The sequence below is a fragment of the Poecilia reticulata genome, linkage group LG9, assembly GCF_000633615.1.
Source record: "Poecilia reticulata strain Guanapo linkage group LG9, Guppy_female_1.0+MT, whole genome shotgun sequence".
Classification (NCBI taxonomy): domain Eukaryota; kingdom Metazoa; phylum Chordata; class Actinopteri; order Cyprinodontiformes; family Poeciliidae; genus Poecilia; species Poecilia reticulata.
The window spans coordinates 21,978,152-22,004,047 of NC_024339.1; the positions used below are offsets into that span (position 1 = coordinate 21,978,152).

At 38.8% G+C, this 25,896-nt stretch overlaps 2 protein-coding genes across 6 annotated transcripts in view; both read right to left on the reverse strand.

Moving 5' to 3' along the window:
- ap1b1 (adaptor related protein complex 1 subunit beta 1) overlaps positions 1–13,643 on the reverse strand; it is a 29,945-nt gene extending 16,302 nt beyond the window's left edge. The window contains exons 1-16 of one of the 5 annotated variants that reach the window (XM_008418639.2): positions 13,544–13,643; positions 11,486–11,546; positions 9,155–9,260; positions 8,940–9,075; positions 8,130–8,375; positions 7,856–8,046; positions 7,508–7,729; positions 7,282–7,402; positions 6,847–6,942; positions 6,361–6,476; positions 4,320–4,485; positions 3,530–3,628; positions 2,695–2,954; positions 1,738–1,945; positions 1,537–1,557; positions 524–610 (exon numbers count right to left, since the gene is read on the reverse strand). In XM_008418639.2, coding sequence (XP_008416861.1) covers positions 524–610; positions 1,537–1,557; positions 1,738–1,945; positions 2,695–2,954; positions 3,530–3,628; positions 4,320–4,485; positions 6,361–6,476; positions 6,847–6,942; positions 7,282–7,402; positions 7,508–7,729; positions 7,856–8,046; positions 8,130–8,375; positions 8,940–9,075; positions 9,155–9,260; positions 11,486–11,522 — 2,112 coding nt within the window. In that variant the 5' untranslated portion in view covers positions 11,523–11,546; positions 13,544–13,643. Of the gene's footprint in view, positions 1–523; positions 611–1,536; positions 1,558–1,737; positions 1,946–2,694; positions 2,955–3,529; positions 3,629–4,319; positions 4,486–6,360; positions 6,477–6,846; positions 6,943–7,281; positions 7,403–7,507; positions 7,730–7,855; positions 8,047–8,129; positions 8,376–8,939; positions 9,076–9,154; positions 9,261–11,485; positions 11,547–13,265; positions 13,490–13,543 lie in introns of those variants that run through there. The other 4 variants (XM_008418637.2, XM_008418638.2, XM_008418640.2 and 1 more) reach the window with 4 other exon arrangements.
- Positions 13,644–15,405: 1,762 nt separating this feature from the next.
- gas2l1 (growth arrest-specific 2 like 1) overlaps positions 15,406–25,896 on the reverse strand; it is a 27,578-nt gene continuing 17,087 nt past the window's right edge. The window contains exons 2-4 of the mRNA XM_008418642.2: positions 25,606–25,702; positions 22,715–23,036; positions 15,406–20,610 (exon numbers count right to left, since the gene is read on the reverse strand). Of these exons, the coding sequence (XP_008416864.1) occupies positions 18,648–20,610; positions 22,715–23,036; positions 25,606–25,702 (2,382 nt within the window). The 3' untranslated portion in view covers positions 15,406–18,647. The remainder of the gene's footprint in view (positions 20,611–22,714; positions 23,037–25,605; positions 25,703–25,896) is intronic.

The window sequence follows — 25,896 nt, forward strand, 5'->3', positions numbered from 1 at the left end:
CCGGCATTTATTAAAAAGCAGCAAGAAGAAACTAACTAAACATAAAATTAAGATCAGGAACAGATTTCCTTCCATTTCACAATTTGGAACTACTTTGTGTATACCTATTATTTCTCAATAAGATGCATTTAAGTCTGTGATTTTTATGTGACAAAATATTAGAATGTTCAAGGATACGAATACATTTGCAAGGCACAGTAAAAAAATAAAATAAAATAAAGGAGAAGTACATAGAGACAAAGGACGTGTATGCTTTACCCCTACTTGGGACAAATAAGTGAAATTCGACAGGTTTTACTGAAATGCATCTCAAAGTGAAGGCTGAAGACAGACTGAACAAAACCTTCATGATTTGTGATTCAGTAAAGTCCCACCTTCATTGAATGGGACAACCAACAGTGCAACAACAAGTGCAAACAGGAAGCCATTACTGCTGGGGATGCTACGGAGAAGAAATAGTGGAACAGTAAGGGTCTATATAGGCTGCTGGCCTTTACTGGCCCGGGTGGTCCACTGGACCCACCTCAGTGGGGCTGTAATCTGGGGGCGACGGGGACTGATGCGGGATCTGAGGTGACTGAGGAGTGTCCGTCCGCCTGGGAATGGGCGGCTGATTGAAAGACGAAACACATTGCAGAGCCAAAAAATGAGATGAGAGATGGCCTCAAAGACTTAACATCAAGCTAACTGCACAAGTCAAAACGATATGAGATGATGAATGAATGAAAACATCAAGGCAGGTGCGTGGAAACTAGGTAAGCAGGGGTTAAAGAGCCCATATTATGCTTTTTTTGTACTTTTCCTGCAAGGTAAAAATTCCATTAATCAAACAGCTGTACTGACTTTCCACTTCTGAGCTTTTTCAATAAATGTAGCATAATGTAAAACTTTAACCTGGCTGGAGTTCATCCATAAACTCTGAAGATTTCAAAGTAAAGTGCTTCTCTACTTTATTTGACTGGTGTAAAAATCTGTTTGAATAGTCCACTAAATGACATTACACAAAGAGTACAGGTTGTGTCTTTTCAATCAGTTCAGTTGGGAAAGATTTCAGTGATGGGACAAGAGTGTGTAATGATAATTATTACTAATCTTTATTAAAACTTTAAGCCTCTGTTTTTAACAACAGCTGTGTTGATGTCTTTCTTCCACTTATTTAGATTTGCAGGAGAGTACAAGCAGAAATATTTAACAAAAACTGTTTTCTCCGAGGCAGAGAGAAGTATAAACAGTTTAACATTTGCAAACATTTCTTGAGTGAACACAGCTTGTCAAGTATTACAACTCTGCTCGGAAAATTGCTACATCAACAACATTCTTTAGCACTGGTTTTAATGGGTTGGCTGATGAGCAGACTGGCTTTAGAGTGAAGCTTTTAAAAGACAAAGGGACAAAGAGCGCAACATCTACCTGAGGTCCCTGTTATAAAGGTCCCGAAAGAAATAATCCCCCTAAGCACGAAATGGGCTCTTTAAGACTTTTTTTTTAAATGGTTTTATATGACTGATAAATATCGTGCCCTTTCTCTGTAGTTACCGGCTCAGACTCATCCCCCATCTGCAGGTGCAGCATTGAACAAAGAACAGAAGAACAGATAAGAAAAAAAGTAAAAGAAAAGAAAGAACAAAATGAAAAAATAGAAAAGAAAATGTTCCATAATTTAGCCCCAGTGACATTAAGCTTATAAATGAACTAAACCTGACAGACGGACTCTAGCAGCGGTCTTCTGAAACGTACCAGGCTGTCCAGTCCCCCTCCAAGGAGGTCCATGGCACCCAGCTGCATGCCAGAAGTGGCTGGGGGTGGAGGTCCAGTGGTGGCAGGGGGTGTCAGATCAAGATTGAGGAGGTCGCCCAGGAGGTCACCCTGGGACGGTATGACCGCAGGCGGTGCGTCAGAAACTCCAGCTGCAGAGCCTGTGTCTGGGCTCTCAACAGTCTCTCCACTAGAAAGAGGTAAAACAAGTTCAAAGTGACAGGATGAACTAAACAAGCTCAGCGGTTTCTTAATTAAAATGTGTCATTACTAATAAGTGCTACACATGCACTCACCACAGAGATGAATGCCACTTTATTTGGGGCTTTGAGGACACATCTGAACTTTTACGTTTCCAGTGTGGAATTATAAACAAATACTTTTAAATAAGCTACCATCAAAACTCTGATTGAATGAGCTCTTTTTTAATTTTTAATTAAAGTCAGAAATCGTAGACCTCGTTTAAACTGATTGGTGCATGTTCGGAAACAAGTCTTCTAAGAACAGTTCACAAATCTGTAGTTGAATTAAATTCAAAGACCTTGGGGATGGATTTCAAGATTGCCGTTTCAAAAGGAGGGTAGATGGTCAGGTAGGCTCATTGTGAATCGAGTCTGACTAAAACTGGAGAGCAAATTGGTCAAGATGTTCAGAAACAACCCAGGAACTGAAAAGAACTGAAACCTGATGAGAAGTCAGTCACAATCTCCACAGTAAAGCGAGTTTCATAATCAAGAGATTGATTTAATGCATCAGTAAAAGCCTCAAAATGGTGACATTCATGCTCACAGTGAGTGTTTGTATATTTATCACATGCAAAGCATCTTCAGTACAAAAAAAGTATTTCCTTTTTAACCCAAGGTAAAAAAAAAAAAAAAAAAAAACTACATCCATTTAGAAAAGCCTGTTAAAACATAAAGGGTTCAAGATGTAACTCACGATCCAGCACTGCCTGGGAGTCTCTTGTGCTGAACCCCGCGGCTGCCCTCCACAAAGGCACTGGGAGGCTTGTGGTAGACAGAAGCCAGAGTCCCAATGTGGCAGATTAGCTCCTCTAGCAAGGTCGGCTCAATCAGATCCGTCTCTTCGGAGATCAGAGGTTTCTCAGCCAGAACCACCTCCTTGGCAGCCACAGGGTCCGTGGAGAGCAGACGCCAGTAGATGTAGCCTCTGTCCCTGAGGTCTGGGTTATCAGAGTCCTGCAGACAGACATGGAGGAATGACACTAAATAGCCATGGAGTATGTAGAATAAATAGTTTAGACTCTCTGTTCCTGATGTGGGACTAAGGTCTGAGAATTAACAGTATTAAAACTGAGTAAGAAAGGCTAAAGGGTTTATAAATTTATCAGGATCAGAATCAGTCTGAGTCAAAAAGTGAGAGTACAAAAGCATGTTTGCTTCTCTTGCGTCACCTATCCTTTTATCCAAATTAAAAAGAGGAAGACAGAGGGTTGGAAGGCAGCTGGGCAAAGGCATAAGCCAGTTATGAGTATCAAGGTATACCAAGGTTTTAAAAAAAGTATACAGTTTCATCAATATTTTCCATCATCATTCCTACAGTTTAAAGTCCTGCTAGTGAGATGTCGGAAGTGCTAGAGTCACAATTATCAAAAATTTTAATTCACTATAGCAGCAAAAAAGGTAACTTACACTCCTTTTTAAATTCTATCCCAAACATGACTATGCAAAGTTAAACGGGACGCCCATGTGTAGAAACAACTCAAGTACAGAATGGAAAAATGTTAGATAATTTATTATGGTTTTATTCTCACCTGTGTGGCCAGGCTGAGGACCTGCTGCACGAGCTCCTGGGTCTCTGTGGGTTTCTTCAGGAACAGTTTGACTATTGCAGTCAGTAACTGCAGCTGCACCTAAAAGGGTCACAGTGAACACAAGTTACAGCTGTGCATTTAAACGTTTTAAAATGGATTCCCTAAATCTGTAATGCAGTGGATTTAAAGAAACAACTGTTTTCTGAACCTCGATATACAAACCAAATATACAAAGCTTCAGTCTTTAAGTTTGTTTTTGTGGTTTTAAATATATTCAATATAATAAGGGAATCTTTTCTCCAGGTTATGAAACATGGTAAAAAAAAAAATTTTTTTTAAATCCCTCTGGCCAGCAAAAAAAATCTTTTATAGGCAATAACATGATAATCCTTCACTTATTCAGGCGCAACAACCTTTTACAGCTCTACACCTCCCACTATGAGCTGCATCTTTAATAATTTCAGAATTGAAAAACCACACAATCGTCGTATCCCACAGTGAACCACACGAGCGTGAAAAGAGAGGCTTTTTGACTAAATGTGTCCAGAGTGAGGGTCTGCCTTTGATTTGAATGCTGCCTGGTGAAGATCGACTGCCAAATTAAAACCTGGTCTCTTAAGCTCATCTATGCCAATGCCTCCTACGTGTTGCAATATAAAAGCTGCATTAATAATTTTTGTGCAGAAAATATACACTCTTCTCTGCCAGCACTGATTAGAAATCATTGAAGCACAATCAGATGTTTTTCATTTCTCAAATAACAACAAACCCGGCAGCTTACTAAACACACCTGAGTGCTTTCATCATGGAAGCCCTCCAAAAAGCTTTCGAGCAGCTCATCAGCGTTGTCGATGCGCTCAGCGTACTCTCCCACAATCCAGATCATGGCAGCACGCGCCTCCGGTTCATCCAAGGAATCAAGGTTCTCACACAGAGTGGCAATCACGCTCTCATACCTGCAAGGAGTTACACCAAATAACATTAATTTCAATAAAACATAATAAATCAGCAATGAAAAAAAAAAAGGGCTAAACAAATTGCAAATGTCTCCAATTCAATTTAAACTCAACCTGGTAACATTTGCCAAAACTAAAAGGTAGGAAACTAAAAGATTGAGTTGTTGTTAGGGCACACCAAAGTAGTGAAATAAGGTCCCAACTTATTACCTATTTTACATCAAACAGCACTTTAGCGTGGCTTTTTTTTTTTTCAGAAGCCTGACAAATGAAAATATATTTTTGCACGCATTTAGGCAACGGATTCAATCCTTTTATTCAAAATGTGCAACCATAATTCCCTCTGAAGTGCTTCAGGTTGTTCTGATCTGCATAAAATTTGCAGCAATTAATACTCCCATTTGCATAATGGTTTTACTACAAGCTATGCTGAGGCACAAATGTTTAATTAATGGGAAAGAGCAAACTTTGACTAGCTGGTGACTCATTTGGCTCAAAGCGTGAACCATGCCGAGCTGGTAGGCTTTGCAAAGCTGCTCCCTTCAAGGCTCACGACTCCGGGGTGATGGTGTACTGCTGAGTGGGCGAGCTTCCTGTCTGCCACATGAATCCCGTCCACAGCAGAAGTCACACTGCTGCCAAATTAGCCTGACCTTTGACCATGTGGAATCACAGCAAGTTGTCAAAGAGAATCTAAGGAGGCCCCTAAGTCCTTCCTTAAAATCTCTAACGCTTATCAGGCAAACATTTATAAAACAAGATATATATACAAAAATGTTTCCCTTTAATCACATGAAAATTTTCACTAATGTTTAATTTTGTATTTTATTTTTAAGCATGGAAAAAAAGAAGAGAAAAACAAACAGATTCTGAATTGGAGTGATTTTTAGCTTGAACCTGACAAAAACCACTAGCTCCAATCTGTCATTTAACCTAATTGCTAAAACCTGGTGTGAAGCACAACACTCTTCAGTGTGGAAGCCGTTAATGAGGGCAAAAAATTTTCCACATCAGTGAAGTGTTGAAAAGGCTTTAACAGCCAAAATAAAAGCTAAATACAGTATAGAAAAGTTGTTTTCTTGTATCTGGATTTTAACACATTGACAGCTTTTCGTGGAAATCTCAGGTTTAAGATAGCAGAGAAACTTTAGCAATACTCAGAGATACTGATTACAGTTAAACATTCTAACTTTTCTAGCAGCTGCCCCCTTTCTCAACACACACGCGCACACCATGACATAATCTTAGCTCTGGCTAGAACAGAAATAAGTTTGAAAGAAACTGATCCGAAATCAATATTATTTTTGGCAAATATCTAATGATAAAAGTTGACAATTATTGTCAACTTCAGGTAGTTGTTTGATGAGATGACAAAAGTGTCAGCTATCTTCAATAAAACTTTTTTTTTTTTCAATCAAAATCAAAACCAAAATTAGAAATCTATTTCCAAAAATGGCAATCAGAATTTAAGCACTTTTAACCATGAAAATGTCATATTAAGATTTTTGTATTTTCGGCTCAGTGATTAATGGAATAGGTATTTTGTCCGCTTGTATACAAACCAGACAAAACAAAGTAATGACTGTCTATTCAAAGTAACATTATGAAGTCTTTATTAATTACAGCAATGCAGAAAATATAACATTCAATAGTTTAAACCATCAACAGCACTCTCTAAAGAGTAACTTTATTGAAATAACTACAAGCACTGATGTCATGTTTAACGGCAAATATCCTCCAAATTTTTACGCAAATCAGCAGCTTTGTAGGAATTATTTACTAAATAAAACTACATAAAATAGTGAAATTACATATCTTCTGGAAATTTCTGGAGAAAAGGTCAATGTTAAGACTGGTGTGTTGGACAAAACGTACTTGTTGGGGTATTTGCGGAAGATGTCCTTGATGACAACTATGGCCTCCTGCACCACATAATTGACCTTGGTCTGTATGAGATCCAGCAGTGTGCTGACGCAGCGCTCTGCTGATTGCTAATAGTGGGAAAAGGAAAAAAAAGCCCAAGAGACGTTAAAAAATAACAGTTTTCAAATATTTAGAAAATATAAACAGAGCTCATTTATAAAACAATGATTTGAGTATTTGTGTTTTCCTGGGCTGAGGAAAACATTATGCAGATGAGAATATTTTTACACATCTGAAATAAAAAGCACAATGAAGTAAAATCATAGTGTTTTTAGTAACAGAGCCACCTTGTGTATAAAGCTGTGCCTTACAAGTGGTCAGATATGATTTGAATTTTATTTGAATGCGAATTGTGCTGTAAGTGCAACAATATGAAGGATTGCTGAAGAGTATTTGACAAACAAAACCTGGCGACGGTGCTCTGTGATTTCCACTAACCTCCACTTTGATGGCACAGCGGCCAATGGCCCTGACCGCTTTACGCACAAAGTCCACATCCACCTCAGTTGCATACTCCTTTAGCTCAGCCAGCACCTAAAGTAAAAAACAGGCACCACATAAACAGGATCTTTACTTTTCATTGGCATCCTTAGATTAAGACCTCAATTAACCTAAATATTATCATAAAACTCATTTATTTCAGTAATTCCAGTTGAAAAGCTACAACTCTGGTTATTTCTGTTCATTCTATGATTTTGACTTAAAGTTAAGGAAACCCCCAAATTCATTTGAAATAAATCAAACTGTGTAACCAGTCTTCATATAAAGTTTCACTTTTCAAACTGCATTACTGACAAAAATCAACTTTTGTTGATATTTTCATTCATCAAGATATANTATATATATATATATCTTGGATGGGTCAACAGTTACCTGGGCAATGTTGGCCTGAGATGCAAGGCGAATCATTATGTCCAGCTTCTCCAGTTTGACATAGATTGGGTCGTTGTACTTGACAAAGAAAACCTTCATTTCATGTTTCAGGATTTCCGGTCTAAAAATACACATTGACCAAAATTTTACCACCAAAAAAGAAAAACATTATTAAACTTTGTCTATTCAAAATTTAGTGCAAAAAATAGCTTTTCTGTCGACGAACCTTCTCTGCACAATGAGGTTGATGTTTCTGAGTGCAACATACTGCAGCTCAGGCTCAGCAGAGAGCAGCGTGACCAGAGGGGGGGCAAGCTTCTTCAGCAGAGTGCCATAATAGTCCAGGTCTTTAGGGAGCATTTCCATGAACTTCATTAAAACTTTAACTGCTGACAACACCACCGCCGAGTTGGCATGAGAGAGCCTCGGGGTGACACGCTCACAGATGCTGGCAGATGATAATGATAATAGGAGGGAAACAAAGAAATTAAATGGAGCCGTTCAGAGACATTTTATAGAAGTGCAGGAAGAGGAAATATGTAGGTGCGAGTCGCTACCAAAATAATAGTCTTACCTTTGGGACTCTCGATCATCCCGAGGTGTGTAATTGGCTAGACAGTCAAGAATAAATATCTGCCCCCACTCTGTGCATTCATTAAGAGCTGTCAGCAACTTGTTTATGGTCTGAGGGTTCAGGTCCAGAAGATTGCTGTTGGGATGAGACTCTGCAATTTCAGACAGAGCCGCCACGGCATTTGCGACAACCTAAAGAGAAAGACAAGGGGTCAAGGGTTGCATCATCAGCAAGACTTGTAAAAATTCAGTCACGCCATCAGAAAGATCCGCACCATGGGGTTGGAGTCTGAAATCAGATCCTTGAGAGTGTCCAAGAAGCCCTGGTCCTCCACTAACTGGGCGTTGATATCGTGCAGCTTTGCAACACACACTGCAGCCGTCTTCCTCACGTAGGGGTCTTCGTCCTTCAGACATTTTCTCAGAGGCTCACAGAGGTACTCGGTGATCTTGTCCACACGAATACAGCCCATGGTTCGAACGGCGAGGGCTCGGATGAGAGGGTTGGGGTCTTCACAGTCCTGGTGGGTGGGTGATTGATAAATGAGAGAGGTTTCCAGAAAACATGCATTCCTTTAGCTTTTTAATCAGACATATAATCAAATTCCTTTTTAATTTTTGTTTAAATTGGAATAGTCAAACAAACTAAGGGGTGCAGTCTTCTTAAATTAGAAGACAGGATGAAAAAGTAAAATGCTTAATGAAAAGCTCTGAATGGCAACACAGAAACTGATCTTTGGAGCTTAAGCTGCCATCAGACGAGTGAAAAAAAAATATCCAAGGGGACAAAGAACTTCAAGGAGCAGTGATGAGTTTTTCCCATAAAATGCGTATAAACAGGTTTAAATTACAGACAATACTACCCACACAGCAATTATGTGCTGCACTAAAGTAATTTGCTACTGTAAAAACCAGTACAATCCTGTTACTAAGAGACAAACTTGTAAAATTATACCTCTCCCTTTTGATTTCCTGATTCCATGCAAATAGTACTTAGAAAAACCACACACACACACAAACTGTAAGTTTGAATTATTTAGCTTGTATTGACGGCATACAAACAGTAATGACAGGCTGAGCCTCACCTTCACAAAGGTGTTAACAGCCATGATAGCCATGTCTGGTTGACTTTTGGCATAGTTCATAAGATAGAGGTAGACCAGCTTTTTCAGCTCCAGGTTGTCGGTCTGCATGCAGTTCACCACATCTGGAAACAGAGCACTGCAGGAGAAATCATCTGTTAGAACACCAATGCCATCACACACTTTGTTCGTTTACGACGTCATTTCTAGCTGCTCACCTGACATCCTTCCCCACTGTCATTGATGCAATGACCTTTTTGACAGCCTCCTTCTTCTTCTCTTTCTTGTCACTGTTCAGCTCCGCCTTGAGCTCAAAAATCTCCCCTAAACAAACAAAGAAACAAAGGCCACCATGTTTCCATTTTAGCGTGCTATGATGCATTAAAAGTGAGCAGAACCAGTCAGTTAGTGGTATCATGTTGTGGAAAATGTTTGAAACAGTTGTCAAAAAACTGTCTTGCTTGCTGCAGGCTGAAAGTACACTTCTACACATTTCCCTCATTCACAGGACAAAGTCAGCCGTTTTAAAATATGTTTGATCACATAAAGCACCGACAGTCATGGAGTGGAAACTGAAGGAGAGCTACTTATCACCCTTATTGAAGTGGTGACGTTTGAAAGCCACACTTTTAAATGAGATGCTGCAAAAAGTGTCAGGAGTAGCTGGACTTCTCCACATCCATAATTAGCAGATCTGGTGCCATTTGCTGTAGGTCGACTAGCTGAAAAAAGAGACTACTTTACTTTTCTTTTGCTTACAAAAAAGACTATTTGTTATTTTTTTGGTTGGAGAAATATTTTTAATTGTGAAAGGCACAGTCTCACAATATGGAAATTGAAAGAACACTTCATCCATCAACGCCATTTTAAAACTACAGCAGGGAAGAAGCCATGAGTGCAATGACTACTAATTATCTGACTTCATGCAGGCCACCAGCTATCTGCTGTAGTTTTAACTAATTAATGAGCTAATATCAGTTCTTTGCAGAGCAGCATGACAGTTAGGTCTATTGTTGTTTTAAAGAAAACCAAGAGGATTGTGTGCTTTTTATTTTAAATATTGTCCGTTAATGTTATGATGGTTTTTTTAAAGGATCTAAAAGGGGAAATTCCAAGCAGTGATGTTCCCTTTTTACTGACATCCTTATTAGTTTATCATAAATTCAAATCAAAACAATTCTGAAAGTAGGATTTATTGTGACTCTCCGTGTTCGATGTGGTTTATTTGTCATCGAATAATCTTATAAATATACAAAGAAGTGCTGTGCTGCTCAAAATGCTTGCAGAGTGTTGAAAACTATGAAAACTGTAAGTGTCCTGTACTCGTGTAGAACGTTATCAGGTCTGAAGACTCTGATGTGCTTTACGTTACAATCAGTCGTTCACATGCTGATGGTGATAAGCTACATTTTAAACCACAGCTACCATGGGGGCAGTCTGATAGAACATAAGAAAATATGTCATAAAAACTGATGGAAGCGTAAAAATAATAAATACACTCCATTATAGTGTGTGATTAAAATGTGTATTTAAAATCCAAAAGTTAAAAGCTGAAATCAATGGGTTACAACATGTTAAAACAGTATAGAAGTGTTGAGAGCAGGTGGGTGTAACAGGCTCTTCTGAACTGGCCTAATTCAAATGTAATATTGCCAATAGTTGAACACTACCTTTTATTTATGTTATCTGTAACCAAGTGATGCGTTACTGGTTATACATGGCTGCCATTCAGTCGGCGCCACCAGGCCCTCTGACCACCACCAGCAGGTAAGGCGGGTGAAGTGTTTTGACTGAGACGGATGGAGCGGTGGGACAAACTCCTGAGCCACTGGCGCCTGAGCAACAATCTTTCATAACATAGGAAATTTAAGAGCTTCATATTTCCTGGCTTTTACACAACAGGGCAGGTAGACATATATTATTTGCACCACACACAACAATAAGAGTGGGAAGTCATTTATTGTGAGAATGTCCATTCACACTCTCATTAAACTTTGTATTTTGTCGGTAGAAACTAAGTCTGCGAGAGGTATGAAGTCATCCTGGGAATATTTTGTTAGGATAAAGTGTTTACAATCATGTGTTTCTTTACACAAAGCAAGTTAATCTATAAACATGTCAATAAAGGGCAATTATGGCCTTAAATTTAATCCTAGGTAATTAGTTTCCTGTTTAATGTAAACTTCTTCTAGATGCTACCAGAATTACTAGACAAGAACTTAAAAAAAAAAAAAGATCCACGCTGTTACATGTCTAGTAAATCTAAAGATTCAGACATTAGTTAGCAATATGCAAACTAATGTTTACCAGGATATTTTATTAATCCCAACACAATCATTTTATTTTCTTTACTTATGTAGAGGCAGAACACAATCTATCATGATATATTTGCATGCTGATAAAAATATATACGTTCTTTCTTTCCGAAAGCAGGAAATTTAACGTCTTTTGACTATAATAATTTGTCTAAAGGAGCCATTTCTCAATATAAATACAGAAAGCAATTAAATACAGGAAGCTATTTATGAACATAAAGTAGGTTATCAGACCTTTCTTGGTAGTAGTGAAGTACTTGGAGTCTGTCATCTTGGATCCAAACTGTCTGTTCTCCTGCAAAAAGCAAATGATGAAACAGAACAAGTGCAGGATTTTCGCCCAAGTGAAATCCTTTAGTACAGCAGCAGGAAACACTAGAAGTGCAAGCAAAGGAAAATAAAAGGATTTCCTCTCTTTCCCTGAATAGATAGTGGCAGATTGGTTAAGAAAACAAGATTTTGCTGAGAAACTAGATCCTGATTATCTTCTTTAGAGAGAAAATGTTGATGTCAGCACAAACAGAGCCAACAGTAGTTTCTTCAGCCAACACTGAGTTCAGGACGGAGAATAAGCATTCCCACTTCATCAAGCTGCCATCAGCAAAAAATACTGGAAAATGCTTTATATTACGATAAAGGATTCAATCTAACATTCTGTTTTTTGTTGTAAGTAAAGTGTCCAAGCATTAAAACTATTAGGACAATGATTATTGCTGACTATTGCAATGACAATACCGATTATGATTAACCAACATTTTCCTCACTGATCGCTTTCATTTATGTCATCATGATATTCCCAACACTTTAGCTTCTTGGTCGCTGTTATCCATAATATGTCCAAACATATTTTGATTCCATGAAGTTGCATGAAGTAATTTTTGACCTATAAAGCTGATCATGGGCAAGCTCCAGTGTCAGTCTAACCTCCTGCAACCTTATGAGCCGTTCTTGATCACTTTGATTCTTCAAAGTTTTTTCCCTAAAATATTGAACCAACTACTATGGCATGTCAAGCAGGCTCCACCCTCAACTCCCTGAGTCTAATGTTAATTCACTCCGTTTTAAATTAATCAAATTGAAACATTTCCCTCTTTTTTTTTTTTTTGCACCCTTACTATGAAGTTGTAATATTTTTAATCCATTGTCATTATCTGTGATACTTATTCTGCACAGTGTTGGAATAACATTTTGGTAATCGTTTTTTGTTTTGAATGTGCTGACCAAATAAAATTGATTTTTAAATTGCCTTTGTTCTCTGAGATGTCAGTCTAATAAATGCTCTTTTATGTGTGAATTAAGACATTTTGCATCGTTCACACTTTATTGATGTTTTGAGACTGATGTAATTTTAAGTTGGTTATCATCTTGAGACCATCCTACCAGGTGTATTGCACCCTTCCTCAGATTTCGTTCCAGGACAGCAAGGAATCAGCAAGGGCAGGAAAACTCAAGTCAAATATATTTATTAAAGTCTTATTTGTACATACTTGAAGCTATGATACTAGTTTATTGACAAATACAACTGCATATCCCTGCAATTGAGTACATACACGTTTTAACACAACATTAAAAAAACTTTACTATCGTCAACTCACGGCAGAAACAAGGTAAAACCCTTAGTTTTGTCTCGCAGGTAGCTGTCAACATCCGACAGGTTGCTAGCTCCGTATTGCACCGCTCGTTCACAAAACTGACGAAGTAGCTAGCTGCTTACACTGCTGTTTAAAATATTATTACTATATATACTGCCCCAAATTGACGCCTTAAGCTTTTGCTGAATCATAAATTAGTAACGCAAATGTACAATACAAGCTAACTTTAACAAATGTAACTTAGCCACATAGAAGTAGAGATGTTCGCTAACTGACTAGCATTAAGCTACGGTGACGTTAGCACAGTGAGCTCGAGTGCATACAGAAACAAACACCAAATATTTAGTTTATGTCAACATAAAGTTAACTAAATACAGCTATACGAGTAAGAAATCAAAGATTCTCTTCGCCCAGTTACTCACGCATAAGTGACTGGCCCATTCCTGCATGTTTGCAGTAGTTCGGGTAGATGAATGAAACTGATGCTAAAGGCTAGCGGAGAGCCTGCTGTCAGTGTCGGCTAGCAGCTCTGACATGACCTTCTAAGTCCGAGCTTAAGGAAGCCTTTCCCGGGATAGTTAAGCTCTTAATCTGTAAGCCTAATACAAACCTCACCCCACGAATTACCGTACCTTCTGGAGTTATAATGAAGCTCCCCACACAACCATTTAAGAAAAAAAAATCTCCACAAACACCTTACCGTTTCAGGCGTAGTAGGAGCTGTGATGGCCTTCGTCTCCTCCCACTTGTTTTACTTCCGTCTTTGCACAAAATACCAACTGTCAAACAACGTCAGCCTTTATTCATTTAGGATTACTTTGTTGTTTACAGTGCTGGGAAACAGCAGTTGAGACAATAGAATAGAATAGAATAGAATAGAATAGAATAGAATAGAATAGAATAGCCGTCTCAAAATGGGGGATATTAAGGTGTACCAGCAGCATGTCAAAGGTAAGGGGAATGCATATTCAGATTGAAAAAAATGTAAGAATAAGCAGTAATGCAGAAAGGGCAAGTTACAACATAAGAAAAAAATTGGTGTATAGTAAATTAGAAAAAGCATACTCAGATTAAAAGATAAAAATGTGCAGCATACTAGAATGAGAAGAGAAAAAACTGTGCAAACAACAAAGATACACGGTCATTTACGTTTCTTAGGAACAGTACAAACACAATTTGAAACAAAAAATATTCTGAGCTAGTAGACAAGGATGTTTTACTTTAATATTTTTGCATGCCTTTCACGTTGTCGTTTTTCTTTATTTGGGTCCTGTGACCTGGCGGGTCTGGTTCTCTTACAGCAGGGGTCCCCAAACTTTTTCCTGTGAGGGCCACATAACTTTTCCCTTCTCTGGTGGGGGGCCGGAGTCAGTTTGTAACAGAAAAAGTGTGACGAATGCAGGAGTGCCAAAATGTAAAAATTTATTGTTTTCCAGAAAGCACAATCAAATAACCCTCTCTGGGTTCTTCACAGAGCAAAAGTCAGGAAATAAATAATAACACTATTAATGAAATAAATAACCAAATAACCCTCTCTGGGTTCTTCACAGAAAAAATCCAGGAAATAACACTATTTATGAAATAAATACCGGTATGTGAAAAAAAAATCTAAATGCTCTCAGGTATTGTTTATGGGGCCAGACCAAATGTGGAGGCGGCCCGAATCCGGCCCGCGGGCCGTAGTTTGGGGACCACAGTCTTATAGTGTCAATGCAAACGAACTTTTTCATCTGTTGCACAAAAAATTATTTACTTATGAGTAGTAATAATATTGATAATAATAACATAACTAAATAATTAATCTTTCACAGAGTTGTTTGTCAAAAATGAACTGTTCAATCTGAAAAGTTTAAAATTATGCTGAAAAATTAATTACAGTCATATAAAAAGCTGAAAATCATTGAGAACCTAATGTCTCTAAGTTTACATTTAAGCCAATGAAGAGGTGTGATGCAAAATGACAAACTGAATCAAAAACAAAAAAATTAGATACTGACATGAAATGTTTAACAATCAATCATTTATAAATGTTAGTAATTGGCTTGTCATAGTCCTACTTAGCCTAAATATTGAAGTCATTGCTGTAGAATATCACACATTTATCATTGAAACCTGACAGAATATTCTGCCACAAAACAATTAGCTGTTCAGCTTTTGTTATTTTTTACAATGGTCTGATTTTGAAATTGGGATCAAACTATTTTAAATTTTTCAATGGAAAACAAATCTTGAAGGCGCTAATAAGCATGAGCTCACATTTTAAAACAGTTGATTTTTGGAATATATAAAGCCTACTTTACAGATAGTTTGATTAAATCCATTCTTATTTGACTAATCTCCAGATAAATTAAACATGGTTTAATGGATTAAAGCTTTGACAATAAGCTCAAGCTAAGACACTAAAATAAATGATTAAAAAAAATAGAATATAGCTAATTATATCAAATAAAAATGTCAAAAAAACAAATATAATGAACACTCGTGGAGTTTACATAGAATCATGATATCTAAATAAATATGTGTAATTATTTTTAATTAAATGAGATAAAACAGGCAAAACAATTTCAGAAGAAAAGTGTTTATTACAAGAACAACTTGAAAGCATTTTAAGAATTAGAAGGAAAAAAAACTTATTTCAGTATCGCTTTTGTGTACTTACATAGTACACAAGATCAAGCAATCTGTACATCTTTCTTCATTCATTTATTTATTTTTTGGTAAAATGGCATTACATCACAAACATTCAGATTTCACCGATTTAGATTAAAGACAAGTGAGAGTCTGAGAGTCTCATGACATTTTAAAACGGTGTGCACAAAAAGCAGGCTTTTTAAACTTAAATAATAAGTTATGAATGTCAACAATTTTTTCATGCTTTCTTGATGTCACAGCTTATGTAGCTGGTAGATTTAGACTACCAGTAAAATTGATATTTAAACGCATCAAAACAAATTTGAAATTCAACAAATTAAAACATAGATAACAAGTTAGATAATAAGTTTATACAAGTAAAAACCTATGGCTCCAACAAGACTGACGCAGACTAAATTATTTAAGGCTATGTGCATCTTCAAAAGTTAAAAACTAAGCCAAATATTCATTTTTAAAAGGGTTGTTCCATTTTCGTAGGTGGCAATATTTCAACAGATTTCCTCACGTTGCTGGATTCTCCAAACCCCGTTCACCTTCAGTCCACTGGACACAGAGGTCATCTGAGCCCAGTCAGAGCTGACGCCATAAATAAATAAATTAGATCAACATCCTTTCCTTCTTTACTCCAACTCTATACATATTACCATACCATATGTACATACATACATGCACACAATCTCTACACTTTCTTTTTAGCCCATTCACTTACAGTGTGCTGCAAAAACATGCATATATTCCACATTTATTCACACTAAAACCCTCAATATACGATGTTTTGAAGTCTCAGCAAAAACTTTTATACTTTCAAATTCATTTGACAAAATTTGCACCTCTTGATTACATAAAACAGTACTGTAGTTGTTTCTGGAGTCTGGTGTCCTGTACCGATGCAACAGCAGCTTGAAAACAAAAGAAAACCTCCATATCCAGTTACACCATCAATTATTCAAGCCCTTTGCAGACGCTCAAGTTAGCGCCTTGCGTCAATGTTTCCATTGGGTCATTCCATTCTTACTGGTTCTAATTAGCGCCAGATCATGACAATATAAGCATGTGCAGGAAAAAAATACAACAAATGTCTCTTTTAGCCACTAGATGTCACCACCAGCTTGTTTAATTGCCACCACAGTCAGGATGGAATACGTTAGGATTTCCCATGGAGTGTAACTTTACATCAAATTTAATGTACAATTAAAGTAGCCAATGTTCTTCAATTTTTTTTTAAAAACATTCACATTAAATACTTTCAATTTATTTCACAATAAACAGTAAATTATGGTACTATAGTGTTACCGAATTCAAGCTACAAAAACATTCAAAAATAAATTCATGACAAACAAAACATTTAAGGCAAAGGGAGTTGTCAAGGCATTTTCCAACACCATATATGAATTGCATAGCTAAGGCAAGATGGGCCTTATTACAGCAACGTATGTACATTAAAACTGTATATTCCATGCCTTGTATTTACAAAAACACCCACCCAGCATGTATTTACACATTCATTCTCGTCAGCGTGCGATTCCTGCTGCTCACACATATTAAACGCTGAACACCAGAGTGCTGTTTGGTCAAAGAAGGAGCTCTCAACTTTTCCGTTTCAGTGACAATGACGCACTTAACACAAATCTCTTTATATTTTTCATAATTTATCCATTTAAAAGTATAAATTAAAAGCATATTCTGCATTAAAATAACCAAATTAGACAGAAATTGAGAATTAAATAAATATTATTAACCTTGACTATGATGACTGAATTAGTTGGTGATTTATGCATCACGAGGTCAGCTGCATCTATGTTGTTGAGTATGCACGTTACACAATGAGTAAAATGTATGTATTTATCTACTAAACCTCATATTAACATCAGCAATGTGCAGAATCCTACAGCTTTAGTACCAGTATTCTGACTACTAAAGTAAACTGAGAGACGATGACCAACTGCAAAAGAAAAAGGTCCATTTGGCCGTTGGTTTAGTGTTAGTGCAGTTTTATAAAGCTGAAGCTTCAAATACATGGCACTTAACCATGCCCGCCCTGTGGTGCAGCACATGGCAGCACATATGTCCTTTCTATCTCTGGATGTCAACTGTGAGAATGTGTGCAGCTAGGAGAGAAAAAAAAACTATGATTGGCAAAAACAGCCCCATGCAAACAATGTCATAATAAAAATAAAGACCATTACTTTGGTAATAAAGATTTGGCTTGAGTGCAAAAAAAGCAAAATGGACCCCAACAGGAAAACAACGGAGATACGCCAAGAAATACGCTAGTGACCGAAATCAGATGATTTACAGCTTGACCAGCCCGGGTGAACGCAGACAGGTTATCAAACTATAGGCACTAAAAGCATTAATAAGTCGAGTTAAACCGTAGGGCTAGAGCTAAAGTTACTGACTATAGAGGACTCAAACTTAAAATAATTTACAAAACTCTTTCTTACAGAGCCGTGTTGGCTGCTAATGCTATTCCCAAAAACTAGACCTCGGCAGCTGCTGGTCATGTCGCTCATTTTGAAATTTTGAAGTTTGGGTCATTTTGTGCAAAAAGTCTAAATTACAGAAACGAGTCTTCCGCATCAGGATGTCAATCTATACCTGGCTTGATGATCTTTTGGCATATTGGCAAAAAGAAAAAATTACTCAGAGCTTACTTCAGTGGATACTAGGAAGGCTAAACATCAAATAGTAAAGCTGCTCATTTTCACACATTTGAGTTTTTAACCTCTGTCTGCCATGGAAAATGTCGGTTCTAGAAATGATGCCTGCCTTTAGGAAATACTCAAGTTAGTGTTAGCATCTAAAGTCTACACCAACAATGTTACTAATAATAATAGAGACAGTCATTAGCTTGTTAAAATGTGTGTTTTACATTAATAAAACCCTGTTTTACAGCAACTGTTGTATTTTTAACATTACCTTTTAGAGTACTTGAAATACCAACTTCTCATGATAAACAAAAATTAGTATTGGCAGGTCAAAGCTTTCTAAAATTCAGAAATCAGACATCAGCCACAATTCTTTTATCGGTGTGTCTTTAAAAAAAAAAAATCCTTAATGAAAAGTTGTTTAACATGCAGTGACAACAGTTTTTAGCCCAAACGTAAGTCTTTTTTTCAATTACACAGTAGTCAAAGAGCCTGCTGCAGCAGTCAGTTTTGTGCTATAGCTTCAGTGTCTAGGCTTCCCTGTGCAGCGTAGGAGCAGTCTTTGTTGCCTACAGCTGGAGAGTGAGACTGAGGATGGATTATGTCTGTGAAGTTCTGGTGCAAGTTCTTGCATGAAGCAGGATGGGCGGTCTTACGTGACAGCGGCGGCGTATTGCAAGGGGACAGAGTTTTGTTAGTGTGAACATTTTTGTGTCTGACAGGTGTGGGGATTCGTGAGGGCGTGTTCTGCAGCCTGTCATCAGTACGAGGCCTTAACTTTACACCCGGTTTGTGCTCGGAGATCGGAACTTCATTGCTTTGTCCATTTTCCCCATTGGTTATTTTTAAGGATGTTGGAGGAGACCCGGAGCGGGATTCACTCAAGCTAAAGGACATTGAGGAGTTTTCACTTGAGGAGTCCTGGAAAGAGCAGTCCTCAGATGGTGCAAGGGGTACGGGTGATAGATGACCCTCTGGAGGCAGAGGGTCATCATTTTCAAGATCATATGGTAGATTAGGCAGGTGATTTTCTAGGGGAACGTCTCCTTCTGTCACTGAGCTCAAGTCAAGTGGACATTTTTGACCTGAGAGCCCACCTGTAGTAGAACACCCATGTTCTCCATTCATATTCCTGCTGTCTATAGCAGGTTGGGAGGGGATATGGTTCATTAGCTCATCGGACTTGGAATCTCTAAGGCCAGGCAAAGAAGCTGGAGCTTCCCTTTTCTCTACTAAGCTAGAAATTGCGGGGAGTTTCTTGAGACCCCCTTTCCAGTCCCCCCAGTGTTCACGCTCAAGTTCTCCAAGATTTTGTCCATAAAGTATATTTAAAGGGTCCTCTGGTGGGAAGTGTTGGAGGTTAGTCCTCTTGGATTGCTTGAGGTAAGGCAGGCTTCCGATCTTTGCACCCACATTTAGGGAAGAAGTGGAGGAGTTAGAGGAAGAAGAAGCAGAATCAGACAGAGCAGGCTCAGTGAGTGCATGTGCTGCCTGCAGCGTTGCTCTTCCTACAGCCTTACCAGTAAAATTCCCCTTGACCTGCTGGGAATTGGACAGAAACTCAGCCTCGAAGCTGCGATAGAGGTCCTGTTCTATCTGAGGGTCAAATGGCGGCAGCATTTGGTATCCTAACCCAGGCCCATCCTCTCTAGCCTCCTGGTTCTCCACGTGAGAAATGTTTTTAGGCTGGCCTTGAACAGCTGATTGAGGAGCCTGTGAGAGTCGAGAGGAGCGGGTAGCACAGTTGTTAGAGTTACGAGGAGATGAGTGTGGTGGACGTCGCCCTCCGGAGGTGACAGGGGGTAGTAGCTTGCCTTTTCCTGTGGATGGTGAGCGGGGCACTTGGGGTCTGGGAGTAGTGACAGTCTTCTTGACAGGGCTGCTGTTGTTGCTTTGGACTCCTTTGACTGGCGAGTTGTTGCATGAGAATTGCTGCTTCTTACTGAAAGCAACGCCCCCCCTGGGAGAGGACGGGGCTACCTGCTTAGGCAGATCTGCTTGTCTTTCTGGAGGTGGGCGCTGGGAAGTCCGAGGAGAGGAACAGTGTGCAGGGCTGCTATCACTTGACAAGGTGCTGCTTGTTAACTTACTCTGGCTGTGAGAACGAGGAACATGGAGCCTCCTCGGACCATCATTTCCAACAGAGCGCCCTCTGTCTGTTCGAGACGTCCGTGTACCATCAGAAGATCCTGTTGGTGGGTTGGGTTTTAGTGCTGGTGGAAGCGAAGAACGCTCCCGCGACTGGCTGCGTGCACGGGGCGTCGAGGAACGTGTGGATGGGGTTTGACTGCCTGCTCCTGCTCTCTCAATCATATGCTTTCCTTCCTTGCGGTTGACAAGCAGTACCACTTGTTCACCAGAGCGCCGTGAAGGGCCACCGAGTGACTGCCGCCCGCCTCCTCCTTTAGAGGAGGCTGTAGAAGAGTCACTATCTCCGGAGAGACGTCTTGTCAACGTTTCTTTATTCCTGCATGCATAGCAGACAGTGATTAAAAATAAAGTAACACCTAAAATCCATTACCTTTCTATCTCAACATTCAGTCATTTACTTACACAGTGCCTCACATGCAACTTCCCATTGTGATATCCTACAACCAATAATGTCTTTGTAGGGTTATTGCACAACGTATTTTACTGAGAGTAAAATAGATTGTAAAGTGCCATAACTGAACAGCGCTGTTCAAATATGTTCAAATCTTGAGATTGAAGTGCCAAACTTTTGAGATTTTTATGTGTAAAAGTAACCATGTTTCAAATTATTTCCACTTGAAATTCATTGTAAAGTTTGTGTTGTTCAGTCATAAAAATCTAAAGTTCTTACAGTAAAATTTGTGGTCATCTCATGACAGATTTTCAAAATGTTCAAGGGTGGTGAAGACTTTTGTAAGGCACTGTATTTCAATATTCGAGGAAAAAATATGAAACTTCTGGCACAGCTCTTAGAACACCAATATGTTTTTTTCCCCCCTTCACTTTATGATGTGGCGTGCATCGAGCTGCACCGCACACAGTTTATCTGACGCCAGGCTCATGTGTGTCTTGCAACAGAGAGCAGTGGCAGCGAGGGGGGATTACAAGGAAGACGAGAGCATCTGGGGGCAGGATTAGAAGTCTCACAGATTTTCGAGCCTAACGCATACCACTGGCCTTTCTACAAACAGAAACCACTTTGTTGTCACATACCTAGAGGACTGTCGGGTTTATCAGCTTACTACTCACATTCTCTGGAGGAGAAACTAAGATAGACACACACAGACCTGATTGAACAGAGGTGGTGATATTTAAATTGATTGAAAATTGCAACTGTGCAGTTGCACTGTACCATCTAATGCTGACTAACCTTTAATGCAGCCAGTTTATAAAAATCAGACACTGTTTTCATGTGCAGGGCTTGAAACAGAGAGCAGTGATCAAACAATAGAGTTATCCCTATCGATCTAAGTGTTTGCCAGCTTTTATGATGATATTCCCAGTGAAAAAGAGACTGTATTGTCTTATAGTTTTATACGTTCAATAATTGAAAAAAGATGTGAGTACAATTATCAACAAGTAGTATCAAAACAAAGTGCATGCCAGCATTGCCATTGATTTGATCAAACTACCAAACTGATACTCTGCATTGGCGAATAACATTCTTCAACAGCTGTGACTATGAGACATCATAATCATAATTGTTTGCAAAGGTATTTGAAAATGCAGCAAAGTGCAATCAGTCCTCCTCTGTCCCCACATATTTGCCCAGGAGGGACGTCTGTAAAGTCAATGACTCAGATTTTCTTAGATGGAAAACTTTTTTAACACTTTGCATTAACAACTCAATTTCATTTTTTATTTTTATTTTTTTATTACCAAAATCAAATTTGACTGCATTTGAATCTGAATCCGTCAAGTATTGTCAAAAGAGGATCTCGATCATCTATGGAGAGTTAATTGAATCCCTTGTTGCAGTGACTGAACCCTAAACGATCTAAAAGAAGACAGATGAGACACACACAGGCTTGGAGCCAGTTAGATTTTACTAACTGTCCAAATCTCTGACACAGTTAAACTCTGGTTTACTGGGAAAGACCAATCCAATTTTCTTTATCTTATTGTCTTTACAATCTATTGAACTATGTATAATAATCTGAACTTTATGGTTAGTATTTTGCTAAGAGGGAAGTGCAGCACATCAGAGAATGTGGTTTCCGTCTACCAAGAAAAAAAAAGAAAAATTCAGCATCTCATCATGTTTTCCCTATGATAATTATATGAATGAAAGTGGAGGGGAGGAAAAAAAAGTGAAGTTACTTTTACAAAATGTTGTCTACCTTCTGTCCACAAGAGGGCGCTGCAGGGTGATGCAGAGGCGGATTTATGGACGCAATGTCACTTGAGATTAGATAAATCTGCTCTGGTCTAATCTGTGGTTTCCTGGCATGTTTATTCACTGTATGCAAGTCTCGCTCTCTGCGCGCCCATCTGTGTACACCACAGAGTGGGCAGCAGAAGCTGAGCATGCTCAGTGAGGACACCTGTAAGACCCCGTATCGGACTTATCTGCACACCTGCACAGCGGCGAAGATGCTCACCTGAGAGGATTAAAGTGGCGCGGCTCCGAGCGATCTCTTTGCGCCTTAGGGAGCAGAGTTCGAGCTCCAGCGGCGTCCACCTCCGTACGGACACAGGGGTTTTGGGATCGACCAGGTCGTGTGGAGGAAGAGGAGGAGGAAGAGGATACACTTGGAGCAGAGAGAGGCTCCAAGGAGCGCCTGTCGTTGGGTTTGTAAGTCGAAATGCCCTCGTTCCTCCAGTGTGGACCTGGGCTGGTGGAGCGGGAGGAGTGGGCACTGGAGGACTTGCTCTGGGCTCCCTGGCTTTGACCACTTGCTTTAGCCTGGTGGTAGCGGTGAGCTGAGTGGGAAGACACATTAAACGTTAAGCCAACAGTGACCAAGAGCTTATACGATTAAGTCTGTGGTCAGGAAATGTACCACATCACATTGAGACCCGAGAAACAGTTGATGAAATGAAGTTGCTGTTTGACACAGATGAGCTGCTGATAAACTAGTCAGTAAAAGCAGTTTGACAAGTCCAACAAGATAGCAGGACAAACAATCGTTCCGTTGCTTCTTGTGGTTAAGGGCATAACAGTAGGTGTCAGCTACAGAGATACTGATCCTTTGACTATTTAGCAGTGTTTTGGCTTAAGATGGTAGGCCTCACCCACCAGTGTTATGTACATACTTTGCAATTCACTGCCTCAAGTAACATTTTATAATTATGACAAGTAAGAAGCTTAAAAGAACAAAATGTAATACTGCATGGTTAAAATGTTATAACCACACAATAATGTATATAAACTGTTGGAAACAAATCACCCTGCATTTTTGTATGCCTTTTCTGCATTCTCAATTTCACTTATAGGTTTTTTCTAAAATTACTTGGATCTTATAAATGCAGGTCCTTTTCATAGGCAAGTGACGTATTTCACTGTATTCCAGTGCAAATTCTCACAGTGTGGCAAACCCATTCCTGTTATTTTTCTTTTTGGACTTGTTTACCGGTGTCCTAATTAGTTGATGAGGTGTTTTATTATGTGCATCCTCTAGCGTTACAAAACATTTCCAGCCCCTCTGGAGCTTTTGGAGTGCTGGCCACATTTTACATGATCGGAGCTCTTTGACTATTATTCTTTGCTGATTCAAATAGCTGAACTAGTTTCTTTGTAAGATGTCAAGATCTGCTGTAGCCGGCTATAAAAAAAAACCAACATACATTTGATTTAGGTGTGATGCATCAGAGAAACATTCAAAACATGCAGGAAGCTGGGATTTTAGGAGTGACTTTGGGTATTGTTTCGCTGTATCAACAACATTGCTGGGTTACCGCTTACGCTCTCTTCTCTCCAGCTCAATCCACAGCTTTTCTAGTGATTTTATGTCTGAGAACTGAGATGGCTATGAAGACAGACTGAAGATTGAGTTTGAGTCTATTGATTTTGATTAATTTTAAAAGATATATGCTTTGCAGAATCCAACAAATTTGGTTTAAAATGTTTGTTTAGCATAATGTATGCTCTTGCAGTCTAACAAAAAGACCTAGAGCATTGCAGATCTTCCACCATACAGCGGACATGAGGTGATTTTCCACATATTAATCATTCTTTAATTTACACCAGAACAAACTAAAATGTTTCAACCAACAATAACCAACTTTTATATACATTTTGTGTGCATCAAATAAAAATACACAACTTTGTTTTTTTTCTGTCTGAAGTGAAAACAGACCAAACATGTCTTGCTTTAGGTCAGATAGAAATACCAAAATTATTTCTATTTGCTAAATTCTCCAGTGATGCATTTAGCTCTTGTCATTCCTCTCTCTGTAATTACTGGATCATTTAGCTAATAGGAATAACGCTGGTAACTCTAACTAACCTAAAACAAGAGAAGTTTGATCTAATTTAACTTCAGGCAGCGTGACAAAATGTGTATATGTAAACTTCTGGTTGCTATAGAGGCTTGGTGGCTGCAGCTATCAGAGGTTCTCTGAAAACTACAGTTTTTACCTCTCGTACCGTCCTTTTCACTTTGCGTGGTGGAAAAATAAATATGGGTCCTCGCCCAATCGCATGGACCAGAGGCAAAGAGAAACAGGCCATATTTATCCTCCAGGGTCACAAAACGTTAAGGATTACAAATCAAGCGTGTGCAACATAAAAAAAAAAAAAAAAAGTTTTGATATAAAAAAGGATTTAGTTAAATGTATTTCAAAGGGAGTGTAAGAAATAAAAACAATATTGGCATCAATAACTTTGTCAGTATTTACTGTAATGGACTTCCCCCCCCTTACTAAATACATTTATTCAAACTAAAGTCAGAAGTTTCAGTTTCTGTAATAAAAGACTGTTTACAAGCTTTTCCAACATGCTTTATTCAGGTTATTCTCTTTATATTCTTGAACGTCTAAAGTATTTCACAGTTTTACCATTTGTCAGAGTAGTTTTTTTGTGCAACTAGTAAACTAGATTTTTAGAAAAACCTTTACTGTTTTACTTCTAAGACTTCTAAAGGCTGCTTTAAAAGCTTGTGTGCTTTGTGGTGAAAAACGTTGGTGAATGATAGGGTTGGCATGACTCACGTTGCACATGTGCATTATGGGTTAGTGTGGGCAGTGGAGTGACTGCATATTTTAAATGGCAGTTTTGTAGCATTTCCCAAACCTACATGTTCTCTTTTTTATTTTTTAATCAGGATGTAATTGCAGACAAGGTTCAATGTGACGCAGACCGGCTAAACGACCCCAGGTGTCTGAGTCAGCAAAACTGAAACAGTGGGATTAATGCGATGAAAAAAGTTTATCCAACATCTCTGACATTTTACAGTTAGGCCTACAACCTCACGAGTTTTACTAATGATGCAACACATAAAAAATAAAACTGTTTTGTAAGGGCCAAAAGGAGAGCAGGAAGTGACCTCACCGAACGCAGCGCAGCGACACGGATCATGCTTGTCCAAATAGTGCTCCAACGTGTCCCAGCCCCCTCCGACACGCACCATCACATGAGTCCGGAGGACCTGAGGGATGGGAAGAGAAAACAAGGCTTCAATAGATGAAGGGAATGGAACAGACATGCACATTCAAACACAAATAAACCTGATTGAACACAAAAACTCCATTGATATGGAAATTTTACAAGCCGGGGCCGCTTGCTGAAGGCAGGCAGGCAGAATCTCAGCGTTACATAAAGTCTGGATTCCCCCCTCCTCTC